This window comes from Corvus kubaryi, unplaced genomic scaffold (assembly GCF_017639235.1).
Source record: "Corvus kubaryi isolate FWS band 111438036 unplaced genomic scaffold, C.kubaryi_AGA036_p1.0 37354, whole genome shotgun sequence".
Lineage (NCBI taxonomy): Eukaryota > Metazoa > Chordata > Aves > Passeriformes > Corvidae > Corvus > Corvus kubaryi.
Window position 1 is genome coordinate 16,316,926 of NW_024581116.1, and position 19,565 is coordinate 16,336,490.

The 19,565-nt window shown below is 35.3% G+C and overlaps 1 protein-coding gene across 1 annotated transcript in view; it reads left to right on the plus strand.

Moving 5' to 3' along the window:
• EIPR1 (EARP complex and GARP complex interacting protein 1) overlaps positions 1-19,565 on the plus strand; it is a 76,098-nt gene that overhangs the window by 36,957 nt on the left and 19,576 nt on the right. Inside the window, exon 5 of the mRNA XM_042033091.1 lies at positions 11,194-11,293. Within this exon, the coding sequence (XP_041889025.1) occupies positions 11,194-11,293 (100 nt within the window). The remainder of the gene's footprint in view (positions 1-11,193; positions 11,294-19,565) is intronic.

Consider the following 19,565-nt stretch of genomic DNA (forward strand, 5'->3'; position numbering starts at 1 on the left):
CATATCATAAGTTTTAAGCATCCATTTCTAGCCACAGATTTCTAGTTTCAGCCTTGCAGGTTAAATTTTAACCAAAAAAAGGGGTAAATTGAAGGTAATATTTATTAGGCGGTTCTTGGACAAGATGGGACATATCAGTGCATTCAAAAACGTATATATTACTTTTTTCTAAGATACACATTTTCTGAATGTTAAATTTCTTCATGGTAGTATCCTTTAATTCTTTGCTACACATTTTAAAATGAGTGCTCCTCTTTGTAATTCTTTTATTATTTTAATTCAATTTTTATTGTTGAAACCTTTTGATAACTAATATTCCCAATTATATTGGAAAGGTTTTTTTGTTTGTTTTATCTTTACTTTTTACCCTTTTAAGCTTTGTGCCTTTTGTCTTGCAGCTTCCCATAAACAGTTTCTGTCTGATGCTGGAATGCCAGAACTTTGTATGGTAGCTGGATCACGAAAGGAAGAATAGGAGGCGTATCACTGCTTTTTATCAGGATGTGAATTATGCGAATGCCCAGAATAATTCTTTTCCTCTAATAACAGCTTATAACAAGTTCATGTGCAGTTTTCAGTCATCTGCTATCTGATTTTATCCAGTACTTAGTGCTTACAAATTTCTGCTACAATTTAATGCCCATTATCTATGTGCATGTGTATATATATGCACAGAGATTTGAAAATGTCCAGTGTTACAGAGAGATAAAAGATGTAAACAGAGAACTTGGCATTAGTACTCCTCACAGCATCTCAGGCAAGCACAGCTGAGTTAGAGGATCTTGTTCTAGAGCAGGCTTTTCTATTTGTGTCTCAATCATATTGGACACAGCTCATAAATGAGTAAATTAGGCCTTTTGTGCTAAATGTGTCACTTAACATGCCATGCCTCAGTGAGTGGTGTGTTGGCTACAAATAGCAACGTAAATATTCTTTGTATTACACTTCTCAGGTGTTTAGAGAAACATGAAGCTATTTAGACACTAAGGGTTCAATTGTTGTTAGAACCAAACATAAATCAGAAAAGCAATTTTCCTCAATGCGAAGTGTAAACAGTTTTCAAACCACAATGTAAGCCAGTGTTCTGGTGTACACAATCACTGAGATCCGTGGTGGTCTGGCACCATACACTTGCAGTAAGAAGGCTCTGTCATTTGCCTTGCCATTAGAGCATACTCTTTACATTTTGCCCAGAAAACCACAGGCTGAGCACTGGACCTGGGTTCAGTGTGACCATGTACACTTCAAGGAGGTTGCTTAATCCACAGTGTGCAGTACAGCAGTGTACCAGAGCCACAAATTGGACACAGGCTTCATTTTTTAAGTTAATTTTGAATATTATTAGTCAAAATGCATGCTAAAAAAAATTAAACGAAAAATGGCATTTCTATCACATCTTTATATGCTGGGCCCGCAAGAGTGTGGCAGAGTTGCCAGCACAGTTTAAAGATGCAGCATGTAATGTTGGTGTCAGCCTTTGTGACACTGACTCCAGATAGCAGCTCATAGGAAGGTATTTTTTGTGTGTCTTGGTATCTGTAGCGCACAGATGCTTCATGATATTCATGAATCTGGTTGCAGATCATAAGTAATTGAGACTTGATTGTAAATCAGGAAAAAAAGCAAAACTATCTTGAACATGCAACTGGTTATGTACTCTGGCATCTATCACCCACCTCAGGGCTTTACTTGTAGTTTTGTTCATGTTTACCCTCCTCTTCTTTATTCCTTTTCATGCCTTTTTTAAGGTTTATTGTCTTATATTGTTTTTCTCTTCCATTAAGAAAGCCTGCTAGTTGAAAAATTACCTCACAGATTGTTCTGTTTCTAGTATCATGCACTAGGAAACACAAGGTGGGATTTTTTCCTGGTCTGATGTGTCAGGTATTGGTTTTGTTCAACTCTGTACTTATGTTAAGAACTGATTCTTCATTTTTTTACTTTTATCTCATCTCCTTTATGGAATGCTGTGCTGACATGTCTCTGAAATTTCTTATTAAAAACCAGCAGAGACACATTTAATACCAGTTCTCTTTTGTGAACCAAGACCAAAAGAGTGTTTTCAGTCGATTGTGACTAAAATCTTAAACTTTGCTGGTGTGTGACTCAACACTGTGCTCCTCCTGCTCAAGATCTATTGAAATAATTTTCTAATCTTGACAAAACCTTTGGCAAAATCGAATCTCCAAGACATTACAGGCAAATGAAAAAGAAGTTTGCTTTTCTACAGTTCCACTTTATCTGGATTGCATGAGTTACTGTGTTTAAAAATTAAGCATAACCATTCATTTTTAGTTACTGAGATTGTTTACTGCTTTGAATTTGGGACTCATCAGCATTTTTACTCAAACTCTTGTATGGCATAAAGAGAGTTCAGAAGATTAAACAGATGCTTAAATTAGGCCACCAAATAGGCCTGTTAATTGTTCTGTTTGGTTCTAGCCTAAGATTTTTTTTTTCATCCTCTGCCTGCTGTTCCTCATGTAAGCCAAAATGCAAAGATTTCAAATGCAGAAATACTGAGTGAATTATTACAGAGTGGAAAACCCCAGATACACATGGAAATTTGTGTGTGTGTGCTTTAAAAAAAAAAAGTCTCTTCAATAAATTCAATTGGTAGATAAATATATGTATTCATGCAGAGTGAAACACACATAACAATAAGTATGTTGCTCTATGCAATGTTGTAAGATTCAATTAAAGGAACTTACCATTGGGTATCTTGCAAGAAGCAGTCCAAAGTACTGTCTGCATAGGAGAGGCCAAGGAAACAGGACAGCAGTTAATGAGATTTTGATTATTCCTCTGAATGCAGCTTGGAGGAATCCCCAGAACTCTTGTCTGTTAAACCCCAAAAGACTTATGTTTTAGCAGTAACCTACTGTTCTACTTCCCTCTCAGTTTTGCTGCAGACTTTTTGGTAGTAGACTTGACAAGATAGTCCTCGGAGAAGAAGGATACTACAGGACATAAGAGAAAATACAATCTGTGAGATCTTGAATTTGTAACACAGCAGGGAGTTTCTCTTGCATCTGCTGGAAGCAGGCTCGCCTCTATATACTTAAAATCCTACTTTTTCCCTTCCAAGTGTGGCAGGTATAAAATAGGATAGATCCTGCTTGGTACTAGGCTGTGTACTTTAAAAGAGAGGGGAACAAGTGAAGTAAGTTGGATTGTGGTCTGTGTAGTAAATGGGGAATAAAATGAAAATAAATAAGGGGAAAGTGTTAGATGAACAGTGAAATACAACTGTAAAGGGAAAATGAATGGGGGTTACAGAGACAATGTAAGTGGAAGCTCAATTCTGAGAAGTCTGAAAGGTGAGGAATGAAGAATTTGTATTTTAAATAGAAAACAAGAGCTGCTAAAAATTTTTTGAAAGGGACGAATATATTACAAATAATGATAGATCACTTCATTAGGCTTCTCTACTAGCTCAAGTTGATTTTTTTGTTTTGGTGTATCCCACTCAATCAATCCTAGATATGAACATGCAAATATTACCATATCTAAGAGAACATAGAGAGGGAGACAAATTATAAATTTTTTAGAGTCACAGATGTTTCAAGAACTCCAGGATGTTTATCACTAAAATATTAAATTAGAACTTTGAATTCACAAAGGAGGAAGTTATAAATGAGCTATTCCCACAGATTTTAAGTACTTAGATTTTATTTGGTATTTCATTGAAGGTCTCCAGATAGAGTACAGAGAAGTACCATCTCTTCCTTGGCCATACACAGTACAAATCAACCTCATTAAGGTTGGTTTTTTACAGAAGTGCAAATTCTCTCTAACAGTTCTTTCAACTTGAGTAGAGATTTAATTCATTTAAGATAAAGAAGATGCTATACATAACATTGCTTCAGTTTCATCATGTTCATTCCATTAATGCACACAGTCACCTGATCGAAGTTAGGCACACTGATAATTGATGCCCTGAAGACAGATGAATGAAATCCAGTAGGGTTTTACTTATCTTTTTGGCCTTTAAATTTATTAAAAAAAAAAAAAAAACAAAAAACACAAAAACCAAGCCACCCCAAAACATTTTCAAGTAAAAAAACCAAGAAGTAAGAGAATCTGAAACTCAAAAGAAAAGTGAAAACAGTGTTTATAATAGCTCTAACACTTCCATGTGATATTCAAGTATCACTTCTCTTTCCTGTCATAGTGTTGGTAATGTTACTTCTTCTATAGTACCCCTCTATTAAGCTTCAGGATATGTATGTTAAAGTTCTAGCTTAAGGTTTCATTCAAAAAAAAGTTTAAAATAATTTAATAGTCTATACCTAATGAATATAAACCTGAAAGTAACAATAATTTTAGAAGGATTGTATGGTCTTGAATATGTGGTACAGTTAACTGTTAGATATGTTTTATAGGAAAGACATGTAATAAATGCAGTTTTTAACCTTATTTTAACACTTCATATGTCCCAGTACCAGAAATATAATCGTGAGGACAGAACTCCCTCTGATATTTATATAGAGAGTTTCAGGACTGTCAGTTGCATACTCTGGTGTATAAACTGAACTCTGTATTTTCAGGGGGGAGGTGATTTGTAACAGCTGCCCAGCAGATATTAATTGTATCTTCACACGATACACAAAATTTCAGAGCTATCTGAAATTGTCAGCATTTAAGAATAATTCTTCTGCACTTGATTCATTCCACATATTTGTATTCTCCATCAGCCTCTTCTGATATTACAACAATAAGTATAGAGACAATTTTTTTGGACTAGCTTACTACATGACAAGTGTAGTTTCACTGAGAATGTATCTTAACAGCTGCTTATTGGTACTGATAATGCCCTTTATATTCTGATCCTTTCTAAATTGGTAACAGTTTAAACTATTTATGTCCCTGCTCTCTTCATAATTCCATGTGATCCTGAATTCTTCACAGAATTTTGCTCTCTTGAATCTTTGATTCTTCTTTACTGTAAATAAAACCATCTATTGTGTATAAGTCCAAATATTCAGTGTTCAACCATTAGATGTCTTTCTCACATTTTCTCTCTCCTTTTCCACTTTTTTCGTCCTTCAAAATAAATCTGGAACCAGCAGAGTAATTTAGAACTCTCATCTTCTCTTTTTCATTCCCTTGAATGTTTGTGGTAATTTTGAGTGGTTAGTGTTGTGCAATTTTAAAACTTTGAGCTCTTCAATGTAATCACATTTACTAGGCAATAAATGCAATTCATTAATTGGATACTGAACTAATAGAACTTTGTATTGTATGCCCAGTTTATTATGTTAGCTTTTAATCAGCATTTATTTGACTCTACTAATATACAGCAGAGGGAAACTTAGTCAAACTAAAATCTGACACTGAAGCAAATACTGAAGGGGAAAATATTTATTTATTTATTCCTTTATGTGAACTTACTGTATGCATTCAGTTAACTTATCACTTCTGATAAGTTCAATAGATTCCATATGCTTGAATGAAAATTAGTTTTGATGAAGTCTTTGCAGTTTTTTGTGTTTAGTTTGGATTCATAAGTCACGATACAGAAAACAGTGCAGAAATCGTATTACTCTACAGGTAACAAAAAAATGGGTTTGTAGAGTACTTTTTCACTCTCTGTCCCAACTTGAACATAATTTCATTTCATTTCTCACCATGCTGTTATATTCCCCAGTTTTACTGCCAAATTAGTTGAGATTTTTCCCCACTGAAAGAAAATTGAGCTACTTTTCAAAGGGGGTTTTTTCCTTTTTGTGATGTCACTTAAGCTATTCTTACCACTGAAAAAGTGATGGTTGAAGTCTGCCTCAAGTGATTTTGCAGGTGAAATAGATACATCTGTTTATTATAATACTATTCTATTTATTCTAATAATTTTATTTTCAGTCTTACTGAATTGCTTAAAATGTTAGTGGGAAATGTTAAAGAAAAATGGTGTTGTAGAACTGTGAAAAAAATTAGTTAAGCAGGAGGAATTTAAATATTCATGAGGAACTAACTGAACAGGTGCCCCTGTTTCCTTGGTGTCAGACTCCAGTTTACTCTCCAAAACCCCATTAAGCACTTATTATTTAGAATATTTATCCCTTAGAGTAGAATTCTTTCCTAGCACAATATTCTGGAATGACTGTAGATGTAGCGATGTTGCTGTTGACACTTGCTTACACGGTAGTTAAAAATTCAGGGTTTTGAAATGTCTTTTGGATGTCTATTGGGTGAAAAAAATTGATCCTTGTACATTTTTGGTTAAGTGTATCTATTTGGTAAAATGTTTGTGAGGTCTGAAGGTGTGCCCTGCAGCCTCCCACAGTCCATCCATCCCAGTGCTCAGTCTTGGGCAGTGGTGTTGGAGAGGCAGGTTAGGGGGAGACCACATCAGTTACAGTCCCAGCTGCTTCTGGAATTCTCTTCACCTCAAATTCTCCCAGAATCCACAGTTGCTGGATTAGAGGTGTTAGAGGGTACATCTATGTCTGTGTAAACCTTTAGCATTCTTCCGTTTGCTCTTCTTCTGAACAGAAGGAGCAGTGATTTTCTTCAGCATCAGTGCAGATCCAGGCAATCATAATTTTCTTCTTACGCACACGTTTCAAATCACTGGGGAAATATACTCAGAGGGATATTCTGTTTTGTTAGGTTTTATTCCCCTGACCAACCATGCAGTTTGTTACTAACAGCAATAAATTAGTAAGGATATGCTATATCCATATTTCCATCTTTGAAAAATCTCATATGAAAATACTCAAATTGTCCCTCTCAAAAGTAGATACGTGTTTCCTCTAAAATGAGTCTGCAGCGATTGCTTTTGCCCACACCAGCTGTTTTGCACAGAAGTTTGTTTCAGCCCTTAATTTTTGCCTTAGTACGTGGAAAAAGCTATTGTCATCCTGAGGCCTCCAGAAGCTGGGCAGGAGTTTTACCTGGCAGCACTCTGTGTGCTTTCCTGATAGACACTGATAATACAAAATGTTTTTCTTAGGATGACCACCTTACTGATCTTTGACAGACAAGCCAGTTATATGTTTCTTTCCTAATGTGTCAAATATCCATAATATTCACTTCGGGGGGTTTTTAAGCCCTGTTCAGGCAACAGAATAGAAATGGTGTCTGGCAATGGCTACTCCATGAGGAGTGTGTTGTAGAGGCCTACACAATGATCATTTAAGGAAAAATAAACATTTTAGAGGTAAGTGATTTTTCTGTGGCGCCTCCTTATTGGAATACTTTTGTATTTGTTTGTAAAGCAGTTTAATTTTTCTCAATGTAAAAGTAATGTAAGAGTCAGAATAAAGCCCAGCTGTCTTTGGGGTTCTTGTCCAAAATAATCCTTGACTTCATTTCTTAATTCTCATTTCTCAGGAGCTTTTTAGCTAAAAAGTTCACCTTACCTTTTAAGTTTTTTTAGGAAGCTGTGATTCTTGTTTTACTGCATCTTGAGGAGTTGGACTCCAAATTAGATCTCACTGTCTGAGAATTTTGAGATTACGTGTAACTTGTGTTCTGTGCAGCAGACTTCAATAAACTGTAAAATGGCCAGAACTGATTTCATTCAGAAATGTGGCTGCTTTGTAGAGCACTTGGGAAGGGAACAAGAATTGTGGGTTCCAGGTTGTACTTGGTCTGATCTCCTTTCTCATCTAATTAATGTCCTGATTACCTGGTAAGCAAGAGTCATCTTTAAATTGGAATCATTGTAATGCAAAGAAGGCAGGATATTTGAGTCCTTAATATGTGAATTTTTTGTGGGCTATACTGAAGCTGCAGGATGGTCTGCTGAGTTACCAAATGTACGGATGTATTTTCCATTTTTCAGTGCATGAGAGTTTTCAGTTTAGCAAAATTTTTCCATTTATAGAAATAAATGGTTGTCACTTCTGTAATTACAGTTAATCAGTAGTTAATGCTTGCTTTGTCCAACACTTGTGGCTTAACTGCAGTTCATGTTGATGAAAAGTGTTTGCATGTTGCTTTTTTCTTCCTTAGTCTATAATGGAGGACTTTGAATTGTTCATTTGTAAAAACTCAGTACATTTATTGATAGAGGTGTTAACTATCTTTTCGGCATAGAACAAGGTAACAGAGTCCTTTCATGTGTGCATTTGAGTGAATATTTTAAATACTCTTATTTTTTGCTAAGGTAGTGTTCTCTGTAGGATTTAATTTTTTTTTTTTTTTTGGTACCAAAAACTACTAGCTACAAGCTTAATTAAAGAAAGCATCCTGAGTCAGATGATAACAAAGTAGGGTAAAATGCAACATAAATAATTGCTTGTCTGCTGTTTATAGTTTATTTAAAGAGCAGCCCAGAAATTGACACTCAGTTTCTGAGTGGCAACTGTGAATTTGACTACTGTCTTGTCAATTTCTGAAAACTGTATCAGCAACTGTTGGCACACTCAGGAAAATGGTACTGCCTGGTTTATCTGTTTTCCTTTTTAGACATTATTGCCATCTCTGCTGTGCTGAAAACTGTTCTAAATGAAACTTCAGTTTTTCTAAAATTTGTATCTTACTTTGAAAATAATTCTTTCTTTTCACTCACCAGTATTTCCTGCCCCCCTCTTTCTCCCTAGTATTTCATGTTTAACGTTCAGTCATGAGTACAGAACGTAGCTGAACATGTTACAAAGGGTGACTTGAGTAATTTCTGTTTAAGATTATAAAATCTGAATGAATGATCACTACAACCACACCCATAAATGAAAATTGAAATAGAAATAAAATGGGCATCTCACAAGGATAGAGTGAATGTGGAGAGACCTCTTCATTGAAAGGCATGTCACCTTGGTTATATTTGGCTCTAATTAGCACACTATATTCAGCTGTAAAAATTCTTTTACCTTGAAGTTCAGTGGCTCTCAAAAATGTGGAATTTCTTCCTACTTTTGAACAATCAAAGAAATTGTTTTCAATCTAGCTTTTACAACTGAAAGTTGAGTGATTAGTGTACGAAAGGTGCAGATATACCAACAAGCATAAAAAATACTGATCTCTGGCTGAAAGGGCTCCTAAAGAATTAAGTGGTCAAACTAGATTTCATTGCCTGTAATTAAAAATATATCTACATAGATCCATATGAAATGCCAGTTATATTTTCAGCAAAATGTAAGTAAAGTGATGGACTTAAATAAATGTTATCAGAATCAACTTGAAGATTTCTTAGTTACCTATTCAGCCATGTGATGGTCCTGATGTTTTTCAGTTTCACTTTGGAAAACTGGATTGTGGAAGGTTAGTTGTGATCACATGCAAGGTTATAGTGCACTAATTTTCTTTATCCTGTTACATGTTTTCATAAAATATTTTCATCTATTTGAAGGATCTAATCGATGTATCCGTGCAGCACAACTACATGAAATTCTGAAATATGCATGGCAGTGCCAGTTGGTTTCTTCACATTATTATGGGCAAAATGTTGTTCAACATGTAATTGAAACTGCATGCCATCATTTTTATTATCAACACTTATTTTCAATTGCTTGTAAATTTTTTCCAAGTTGTACCATACAACTTTTCAAAAGTGTTTATTGTTAAATTAGATTGGCAATACTACAGACAATACAGCCAAATTTAAAGTAAATCATAGAATCATTCTGATACCATGTTCTTGTTAAAACACATTTAAAAACATGATGGTAGCTTAATGTGCTAAATGTAGTGATTTTGTCCTAATACAAGAAAGCTCACTACAAATGGACTTTTATAAGTAGGTAATTTCCATGGATTGTCAGCACAGTAAGGATGCAGGCCATGCTTCCAGCAGACAATGCAGAAGCTACTCCTTTATTCTGCTGCATTGCCTTAGGGAAAAGCTCAGAGGGTGAGGAGTCAGCCAATGCATGCTTTTAGTTAGAGTTCCAGATTTTTCTTTACGAAACAGCAAACAGGTGCAGTCATCTGCCTTGCCTATCTGATGATTGTTTTACTGAAAGAACAGAGTAAAAACTGATGAAACTGTTCACACAAGGAGCAAGAGTAATTTGAGAGAAAGGTATCAGCTGAGAATAACTGAGTTTTGTTGTATGTATGGAGTAAAAAAAGACACTGTGTCACTTCTTTCTGTTAGTTGCAACTTCCTATTTTCTTTTCCTTGTGTTCTATAGCATAAGATTAGATGAACTTCCATCACTTGGATCTGGGGCCAGCCAGGTTACATCCAGTGTATTAGGAATATAGGAGTAATGCAAAATCTGGGATAAAATAGAAACATGCATAGTGCGCAGTGCAGGGTTAGGAAGGTTGCCAGTGTCTGCCTAATGTTGGGCTCACTTGCCCAAGGCTGCATCTATTTGTGCAACCTTCTTTCACTTATTCCATCTAATTACTGAATTGGTTGATGCAAAAGGCAAAACAGACTAGAAAACTTGTGTCTAGTTGTGGATTTCTGGTAAACTTCAGGTGGTGGTAAAAAGTGCCTCAAAAAGGCACTGAAGATGAAAACAGCATATCAAATACTTTTAAATAGCTGAAGTTTCAGTTTTAAAATGGAAAGAAGTTTCTCCATTAACCTATTAATACTAAAGCTGTGATCTCTACCTTCAGGTGTATTGTTGCTGTATGCTTTTTGAGAGGTTGCAAAACTTCGTTACAAAAGTGTTATAAAATTACAAAAATAGTAGCCTATTCTCATAAAATGACAAGTATTATTCTTTCAATCTTACTGTTACCTCCAGCAAGTTTATTAGGTTTAGAGTGCACATACTTAGCTGAGCTGCCCATACTGACTGGCTTAAATATGCTGCTTCTCATAGAATGAGAAGAGGACTGATATTCTTGAGTTCCTTCCTGTATAGCATGATGTGAATCACAGGTTAAAAGTATATGTTGATTAAGTCATGATAACAGCTGCAGAACTGGAAGAAGTTTGCATCAAAAGTAAGGCTTATGATTTTTGGTGCACCTTCAGAAAGGATGCATGACACTACATATGAACACCTCTGAGGTTTCAAACTAAAGCCTTCTAAAGTTAGTGTACATCAAGGTCTCTGGTTGTGTTTCTGTGTGTGTATGCAGAATGACTGCTACAAATTGCTAGTTAATGGCAGATTTTGCACTTAAAATATGTGGTGGATTTAATCTAAAGTAAACCAGAAGGAGTATGGTTTAATATGTTTTGGAATAGATTAGATCCACAGAATTAAAATGGCTTTCTAGTTCAAATTCTGATTGATTTTAATGTTGGGTTGTTGGTTTTGTTTTTCTGTTTCTGTTTTGCAGTGTTATGTGGGAACCAATGGGAGATGGTAAAAAGATTATTTCACTGGCTGATAACAACATATTATTGTGGGATTTGCAGGAAAGTTCAGACAAAGCTGTGGTAAGAAATTTTCTTTTGATGAAATATGCTATACTTGAATTTAGTGCAAAAAACAACATTCCCTAGCCTAGAATTTGCTCATCTTTTAACTATCCCTTCAAAAATATCTCATTGCCTTTAATGTAGGTGGAGGAAATGAATACTCTACCATTGTCTTGAATATGACTGTTTAAGTGTAGTATTTCTGTATCTGTTGTTAGTGGGTAAATGTTTTCTTTGTTCCAGAGTTCCCTTTACTGTCCTACAGGTTTATAGTGAATAATCTAGAATAAAGCAGTGCTGATTTGGTGATTGTGTTCAAGTGAAAAATTGATGGTCAGTAAAGGCAAAGGTTACTGAATTCAGATAATGGTGTATGAACTCATGTTGGTTAATGCCATGTAGCCTTCTATTTAATTTTCAACTCTTGACTGTATAAGCATAATATAAGTTTCTCTATTTGCTATGTGCTGCTTTGAATTCTCAGTGTTAGTTTAATTTAGTACTATACAGTTCATTCAGATTACTTCAGTTATTGTTAAAAACATCTTATTCAGAAACATATATAAAAAAGTGTCATTGGCATAGATTTTTGTCTGATTAAGCCGTATCATAGATTGTATATAGAAAACTTTGAATGATTCCATATAGTCATTTAGGTCAGTGTCTGTGCTTAAAAATGGAAACTTGTTATGTCAAGGACATTACTATTCAGTTGATCTGTTGTCACTTTTAGATTTAGCTCCTCAGGTCAGGGTTAATTTCTTTTCCTGGATGCTGCAGAATCAGTTTTTTCAACTTAGTAAAGACATTGTGTCCATAAACTCTTCCTTGTTGGTACCGTCTGACTGTGCAAATAGATGATGTCTTGAGTTATTAGTATTTTGCTAGATATCACATAGTATCAATGTAATGTTATATAGTTTAATACTTTATGTTTATAATTAAGCCCTTTGGGTTCCTTGTCTAGATGAGAAAACTTCAGCTTTTTTTTCACCTGCAACTTCAATTGGTGTTATGTTGCCTTCCAAGGCTTCAAATCAGTGTTTGTTTTTATCAAATTGATGTTGAGAATTTCTGACAGCTTGCCTTCAGGAGCTTGTCTGTGGCATTGTAGCCACTGGATTTGCATTATACCTGCATTAGTCAGTATTTCTTTCCTAATGTCTGCATAATACACAAACCTTTCTGCAATATTGAAAAACTGCTTTGGGGTTGGTACTGTTTCCATGCTACTGGTCCTCATGTATCTTTGAAATACTGAGACTGCTAGGCAACTTAGCATTTTCCCTTTCTCCTACTTCCACTCTTGGTGCGGTTCTGTCCTCACTTGCTGAAATTCTTTTGAATGTTAATTAGTATTTGCACTGTTCAACCACTTTCTCATAACTCTCTCAAGTTTTTTCTAAATCCTAACCTCTCTGAAATGTCTCTGCCCTTGGCAGGGGATTGGCACTAAATGATCTTTGAGGCCCCTTCAAACCCAAACTGTTCTATGATTCTGTGATTTCCTTTAGGATGCTGTCTGGTGTATTATCAGTTTCTCTGTGCGGGAATCTTGTAATGAATGCCAAATTTTATGGGGTTTTTATTCCTCATTTTATACTGCTTGGGAATTATTTACTAGAAGTTTATGTGTTGTGTCTTCCATATACTATTCCTTTTCTCAAAACTAAACCCCCCCCTCCATCACACAAATATTTGTGCAGATAACTATGATTTCCGTTTTCTTTTCCTTCCATTGCTAGAATTATGATCTGCATAATTTTGGAGAGGAGTAGACTCTACCAAATTTTTTGATTTCAGCATGATTTGGCGAATCAGTATTTTTGTCCTCAGTGCAATATTCAGCTTGCTGATCGTTTCAGTATTTCAAGTAGCGCTCCTTATGTAGAACATTTTTTAAATTGATACTTCTAAAATATGCTTGTACTGCATCAAATGTTGGTGGCAGAAAAGGACTCTAGAAGTCAAAGTAAGTGATAAAGGAATTAAAGCAATTTAACCTGTGACATTTGTTATATGCTTATATTTGATAAAAGAAAATGAATAAAACCAAATGTGAAATTCTTTATCAAAAATCTGCTTCATCTAATGAAGTAGATATATCAACCCTTGACTGACATCTTCAGATAGGAGCATTTTAAAATGTTTGTTAAAAACCTTTGTTTGCAGAAGTTAAGAATGTTGTTTGTATTTTACAGTCAGGCTCTCAGGAGGCTTGATATAGAATTTGACTGATCCTCTATATTTCCATCTAAAAGAATGTAGTATCTCATGCAATTACACTGTAAACGAGAATTATTTGTGATTAAAATATTACCTGAGAAAAACTGTTTACCATAATCAATCTTCTGCTCCGGCAATTTTGAGTTGTTATTAGATGATACTTACTTCAATACCAAGTCAGGGACTGCTTTTAAAGTGAGGTTTGATAGAGAAAGTTCATTGGAACTTGACTCTCAGAAAAACATATCTCCATGCATCAAAATCTTTAGCCTAGTAATCTCTTCTGAGATGACTGGAATTCTTGCAATTTTTGAATGTTGAATTTTTGTCGGCAACAAATTTGTCTCAAACAAGTCTGTGGATTCCTGAGCTAACTGGAGTCCAGCTGAACAAGACTGAAGAAAGCATAAGCATCTCTTTAAAAGGCCTGCTATAGACTTTCTAGTAATGAAAATTACGACATGCTGAAGTCCAGTATCATAGGCTTTTTCAGGACTAGAATTAACTGTGGTGCATTTCTGAAATCTTTGATGATTACCTCCTTACTAAGAGATTAACTTGCTGTTAAATTCTATATATGGATGAAAAATAATAACTTGGATGAAAAGTAATAACTTATTCGGTAGCAATTTTACATTTGCAAAAAATATGTAGGACTGACAGTTACAAAGAGCAATAAAGAAAAACAAGCAATGTTTTGTTACACAGTTGACTTTCTCTTTAAAAAAAAAAAATACCCAAACAAGTAAAACCCTCCTCCATAAACCAACAGTCTACCCCAAATTTTGCTGCTATAGTATTTAGAATGCGAGAGAAATCTGTGAGAACAGGTTGGTTATAAAACAGATAGCATTGGTAGGGGTAAGCAGCAAATATATTTTCTATTTCGTTATCACCATTTACAAGGAGTGTTTGTAGGCTAATGAGCTGTTGGTGAAACAGTGGTTTCTTTCTGTGAATATCCTGTTTATAAGGGATTGCTGTATGCATAATATATCATAATTCTAAAAAGCACGTGATTTGTATTTTAATGCTTTTTGATCAGAGTGTAAAGAGACGCTTTCCTGAGATATTAGTAAAAAGTGCTTTTTTTTGCCTAGAAAACAGATACAGAACAGCCTAAAGCAAAGAAATCAGATCTTGCCACATTAAAAAAAGGGGCATGTTAAATTAAATTTAAAAAAAAAACAAACCACAACATTTACTTTATATACAGATACACAGAGATTATGTGAATGACAAGAAAAGTTGTCTTTATTGTTTGCTAAGGTGAAAGGTTGTCCATTTTTGGAATCTCTTAGCCACTGATGTCTTATCATCTAACATGCTGTTTGGTTCAGGCAGGCGGTGACTAAGCAGGACATAGCTGGTGTTGAGGAAACTTCCCTGTCTGACCAAGAGTCACTCTGGCAGTCCCACTTCCATGGTCAGAGACTTTGAGCAGCTCCAGTGGGCCAGCAGGTCCCTGCTTGACTCCCTGCACGCCACACTCTCACTCAGACAGACCAGATTTCCCATAGCAGAGTCTCAGTCCTCTCCATCCTTCAAGTCATGGTGCAACAGCAAAACAACAGCCTGGGCTGGTTCCTCTTATGAGGGACCCTGAATAAAGAAAACCCTGGGGTTTTACACCCTCCCAGTCTATGCAGCAAAAGTCTGGAGTCTTCCTTCTCAGTCCTCTGCTCCTCCTGTGTCTCTTGAGTGTCCAGTCACCCAGCTGGTGACACAGGTCCCTGTGCCTTTTGTTGAGCAAATGATCAGCACCTCTTCCCAGCCTCTTGCCTCATTTCTCTGCACCACCTGCAGCTCAGTCTGCAGCTGGCACTACAGCTGCACACCGAGCTACCTCCACTGAATGTTCTCCTCGACACTAGTAAACTTATATGTTCTGTAGGGATTGCTAAGGGGAGAATGTCTTTACAAAATATACATATTGCTATAGACTTACAAGTAAAATAACCATGTGCTTCTGTGTGTTTATATGCATTATAACTGATTAAATCAAGAGCCTAGGATTAAAGTAATAGAAATGTCAGTGTGTTTGAGTTGTTTTCTCTTCTTGTAAAAAACACGTGATGGTGTTCAAGTTGAATAATATCATTATCATTAACGAAAATTAAGATCAGATCCACTGTATCTGTAGCAGGTAACAGAGGTAAGGAGGTATTCATTACGCTGGTGCATCACTGGTCTTCCTGTTTTTACAACACATTTCAATTGCTTCCTTTTTTTTTCTCATAGGTCCATATTATAGGCCATTTTAATGGCAAGAGGTAAACCAAATGCTACTCTATGGACTTTTCATGTTTATGAAAATTTTTTTCCAGAATTCAGGTATAATATAGATGAAAAACTGAAAATATCTGTCTTTAAAATTTTGCGTAGGCCAAAATTTCTGCTTTTCTACAGTCATCAAAACTTCAGAGTCTTATTTGGTTCCTTTTCTGTATCTGCCTGCAATTTACAAGTCACATTGTTTCATTAAAAGTAGCCTGAAGAATTTTAGAGTTCCCAATACATTCAGAGCTTCTTGGTAATAAAATTATTGATGTGCTCATTCTCTGAATTATCTGGTCAGCTTGGGATGGGAAACATTTTGTAACTGTAATTTACTGTACAGTTCAGTGGGTTTGTTTGGGTTCATTTTGGTTTTGGTTTGGGGTTTTGTTTTTTATTTTCTCTCAAGGTTTCTTGCTAACTTGTTTCCTCCTTACAGTATTTAATTTGCCTGTATTTACATTAAGGCAAGCTTCTGTCCTTTTGATCACTCCCTTTATTATTGTTTTGAGGACATTACCTTCTGGGGTAAAACTAATCTTATGCTCACTGCATCATTACCTTTTGCAATTAAATTAGCTATTCTTTGCCATTTATAATCATTAGCTGGACCCAAGAGAAGCCCAGACAATCCACCAGGTCTGGGTAGAGTCTGCTGAGAAGATGACAGTTAATATTTCTGTGTACAGATTTGAGGTCAGATGTTGACAAATCGCTAGAACTCTCCCTCGGATTAATGCAGTGGGTTTGGCATGGCAGATGAGTGAACAGAAAGAAATGGAGATACTAAAATCTAGATATTTTTCTGGTTTTCATATGTTTTCACAAAGGGGATAAATAGAGGTGTGGTTTTGATCATTTTAGTCCAAATTATTAATTAGATTCCTTCTAGATTTCTTGTCCCTTCTGGATTATTTAGCAGCATTCATGTGGTCTTGGTTCACAACAACAGATAATACCAGGCAGTGGCATTCCAGGCAAGGCAGAATATATTTTGGGGAAGATTTCACAGGCTATCTGGATAAAAGTGACATATCCAAATATAGAGGATGTTAAGAATAAGCATGAGATGCTTTCTTGGAAAGATAGCTGCTGTTTCTCAAGACAGGAAATACCTTGTGGAATTTAGTGGAGAATTTTTTAGTGCCCCGTTATTACTGCAACTAGAATAAACATAGATTAGCTATAGGAGGGAAGAAAACTGTCTGAAGAAAAATAAAAGGGAAATTACTGGATCAGAATGAGAATAGAAACCAGTTCTTAGAGTTGGAATCAATTTTATTTAATGGCATCCTTAACAATAGAATAGAAGTCGGAATGAAATAATAAAAATTTTTGTTGACAGAACTTGGAATGCATCATCAGCATATAGGAATAACAACATATTTCAGAGGATGAACTTGATGTTTAGTGTAATTTTTGTAAAATAAAGCAGAAAAGTTGTGTTTGGGGAATAAAAATATTTTCTTAGTGTAATGCAGAAACTCAGCACTTAAAAATATGTGGATTCTGTTACTTAGCTATTCTGAGAATAACTGAGGCTATTTGAAAAGGCATATAGTTTTAAGATGGTTCAGGAGTCAAGAGCAGTTATGAAAGGACTATGTGGCATGGTTGCCTGCAGTTGGAGGAATTCAAGTCAATTTACAATCCTCATCAACATTTCTGTTTCTGTCAATATCAAGTCAGAAAAACACTCATGCCTTTTTAATGTCAATCTCAAAATAGTCTGCTTGGTTTTGTCTACTAAATGTAGCCCTTAATGTATCATTCTTCCAAGTACCTTCCTGTTCTGTTCTTGGTCACATTCAAGCTTTATGTATCCGTGTATTGGTCAAGCTTTATGTATCCGTGTATCTTTTGTCAAGGAGTTCACTGAGTAAAGAATCACTTTCTTTTGTTTCCTGTTTAATCTTCTGCAGCTTTCCCTCGGTGGCCCATAGCTCTTTTCTTGGAAGAGAACATGAACAGTTGGTTCACTGTCTCCATGCTGCTTGTGGTTTTTCTAGATAATTTCTGTACCCTTTAACATATATTATATATTGGCTTTTGGTGGTTTTTTTTGAAGGATACTGCCTGTCCTTTCCTCTTTCCCAGTCAGCCCTTATATAATCAAATTTTGAAGCAGAAAAATCAACCTCAGTCCTTAATATTTTGACTAAAATAAGTTGGAGTAATTGATATTTTCATTTGAATACACAGAAATCAGTCCTTCCTAGGACTGGTATCTAGGATATCCTAGGACAGACATTTTTTCATGTTTTGTTATTTTGTTTTTGTAAAACCCCTTCCTTCATTGAGGATAACATAAACAGTTCTAATCATTTTACATTGCTTAATTTTTTTCAGAGCATTTTATTCTTATTTCAAAGTGTTGCTCTTATGCAACTGTACTATAATATCATGCTGCCCTTTTATTTTTGTTCTTGTGTCACTAGATTTAGGCATTGTTCCAGCTAAGCATTTAGGAATAGTGTTAAATCCATCCATACTCTGATAACCATTTTACACTGTTCAAGATTTCATTTTCTCTAGAGTTCTTTTCTGAAATCAGTGTGATCCTCGTGCATTGCAAGAGTAATTCCTAATTTTGTTGTCTAAAAGTAGACTCTGTTCCTTTCCTTCTTCCTTAATGTAAGTCCCATTTTGTGTTTATAAAATAATACCATGAATTGTTTACCTTCAGTATCCAGTGTGGCCCTCACACCTTCATGTCTTCATCTTCAGGGCAGCACAGATCCTAATCCTCATGCAAGAATAATGTTTAAAATACACCTATGTAATGTTTTCCTCCCTTTTTGTAGTCAGTTTTCCTGCATTTAAAGAAATGGAGGAAAGAGTTCAAGATAAAAGAGTCCTTGCTTACCTGTCCATATATTAGAGTATGAATTAAACTTACGGCTAAGGTTTTTTTGAACCTGCATTTGTGATTCTGAACTACCAACTTTGTTTCCTTTATTTCTTGGATTTCCAGGGAGGAAACTTGCAGACTTCCTTCTGTTACATAAGGATTCCTTTTTATTCATGAAAATTTCTCTTCTTTATCTCCAAATGGTCCTTTAAATCCTTGCAGTTGCTTTCAGGTTCATAGACAGCATGGAAAAGAAGATTGAGTTGATTAAAAACTTGGCTGCATACATAGCTGGACATCTGTATAAGGAAAGATGTCTTTTAATTTCTGCAAGTATTTATTAATTGCTTGTGAAGGCAAGGATGAATTGTCCCATATATGTGATTTTTTTTTTTATATATGTTGGTAAGAAATAGCACAATATGTGTGTGCTGGCCTCAACCCTAAACTTTTGACTGCAAAGAAGAAAAATTTGATCATTTTATAGTAGTTTACATTATAAAAGTTGAAATGAGTAAATATATGTCTGGAATGCTGGAGGAAGTATTGTCTACTGCTGACAAAGATCCTCTGCCCTGAGTCATGTTTTGAGTATGTGATGTTTTCCATCTCAAGAGCAGATTTTTGAAATACCTGATAAAATATACTCTCTTTTGGTACTGTCTTACTGTCAGTGTTAACATTTGCTTCCTTCCCCCTGGTCTGAGCTTTGAATGGCCAAGTCTGCTTACTAAAGAAACTTAGTTTAATTTTTGAAGTGACCTACACAAGCTATGAATATTCTTTTGTGCCTGGAATCTAGTATGTGTCAAAAAATAAAAAGTGAATTATATTATCCTGTGTCCAGTGTCCTATGCAGTGTTTTTTAATTTCTATTAATGACCTGCAAGTTGTAGAAAGGCTTTCAGACAGTATTTGTTCTAAAGGAGGAATGGT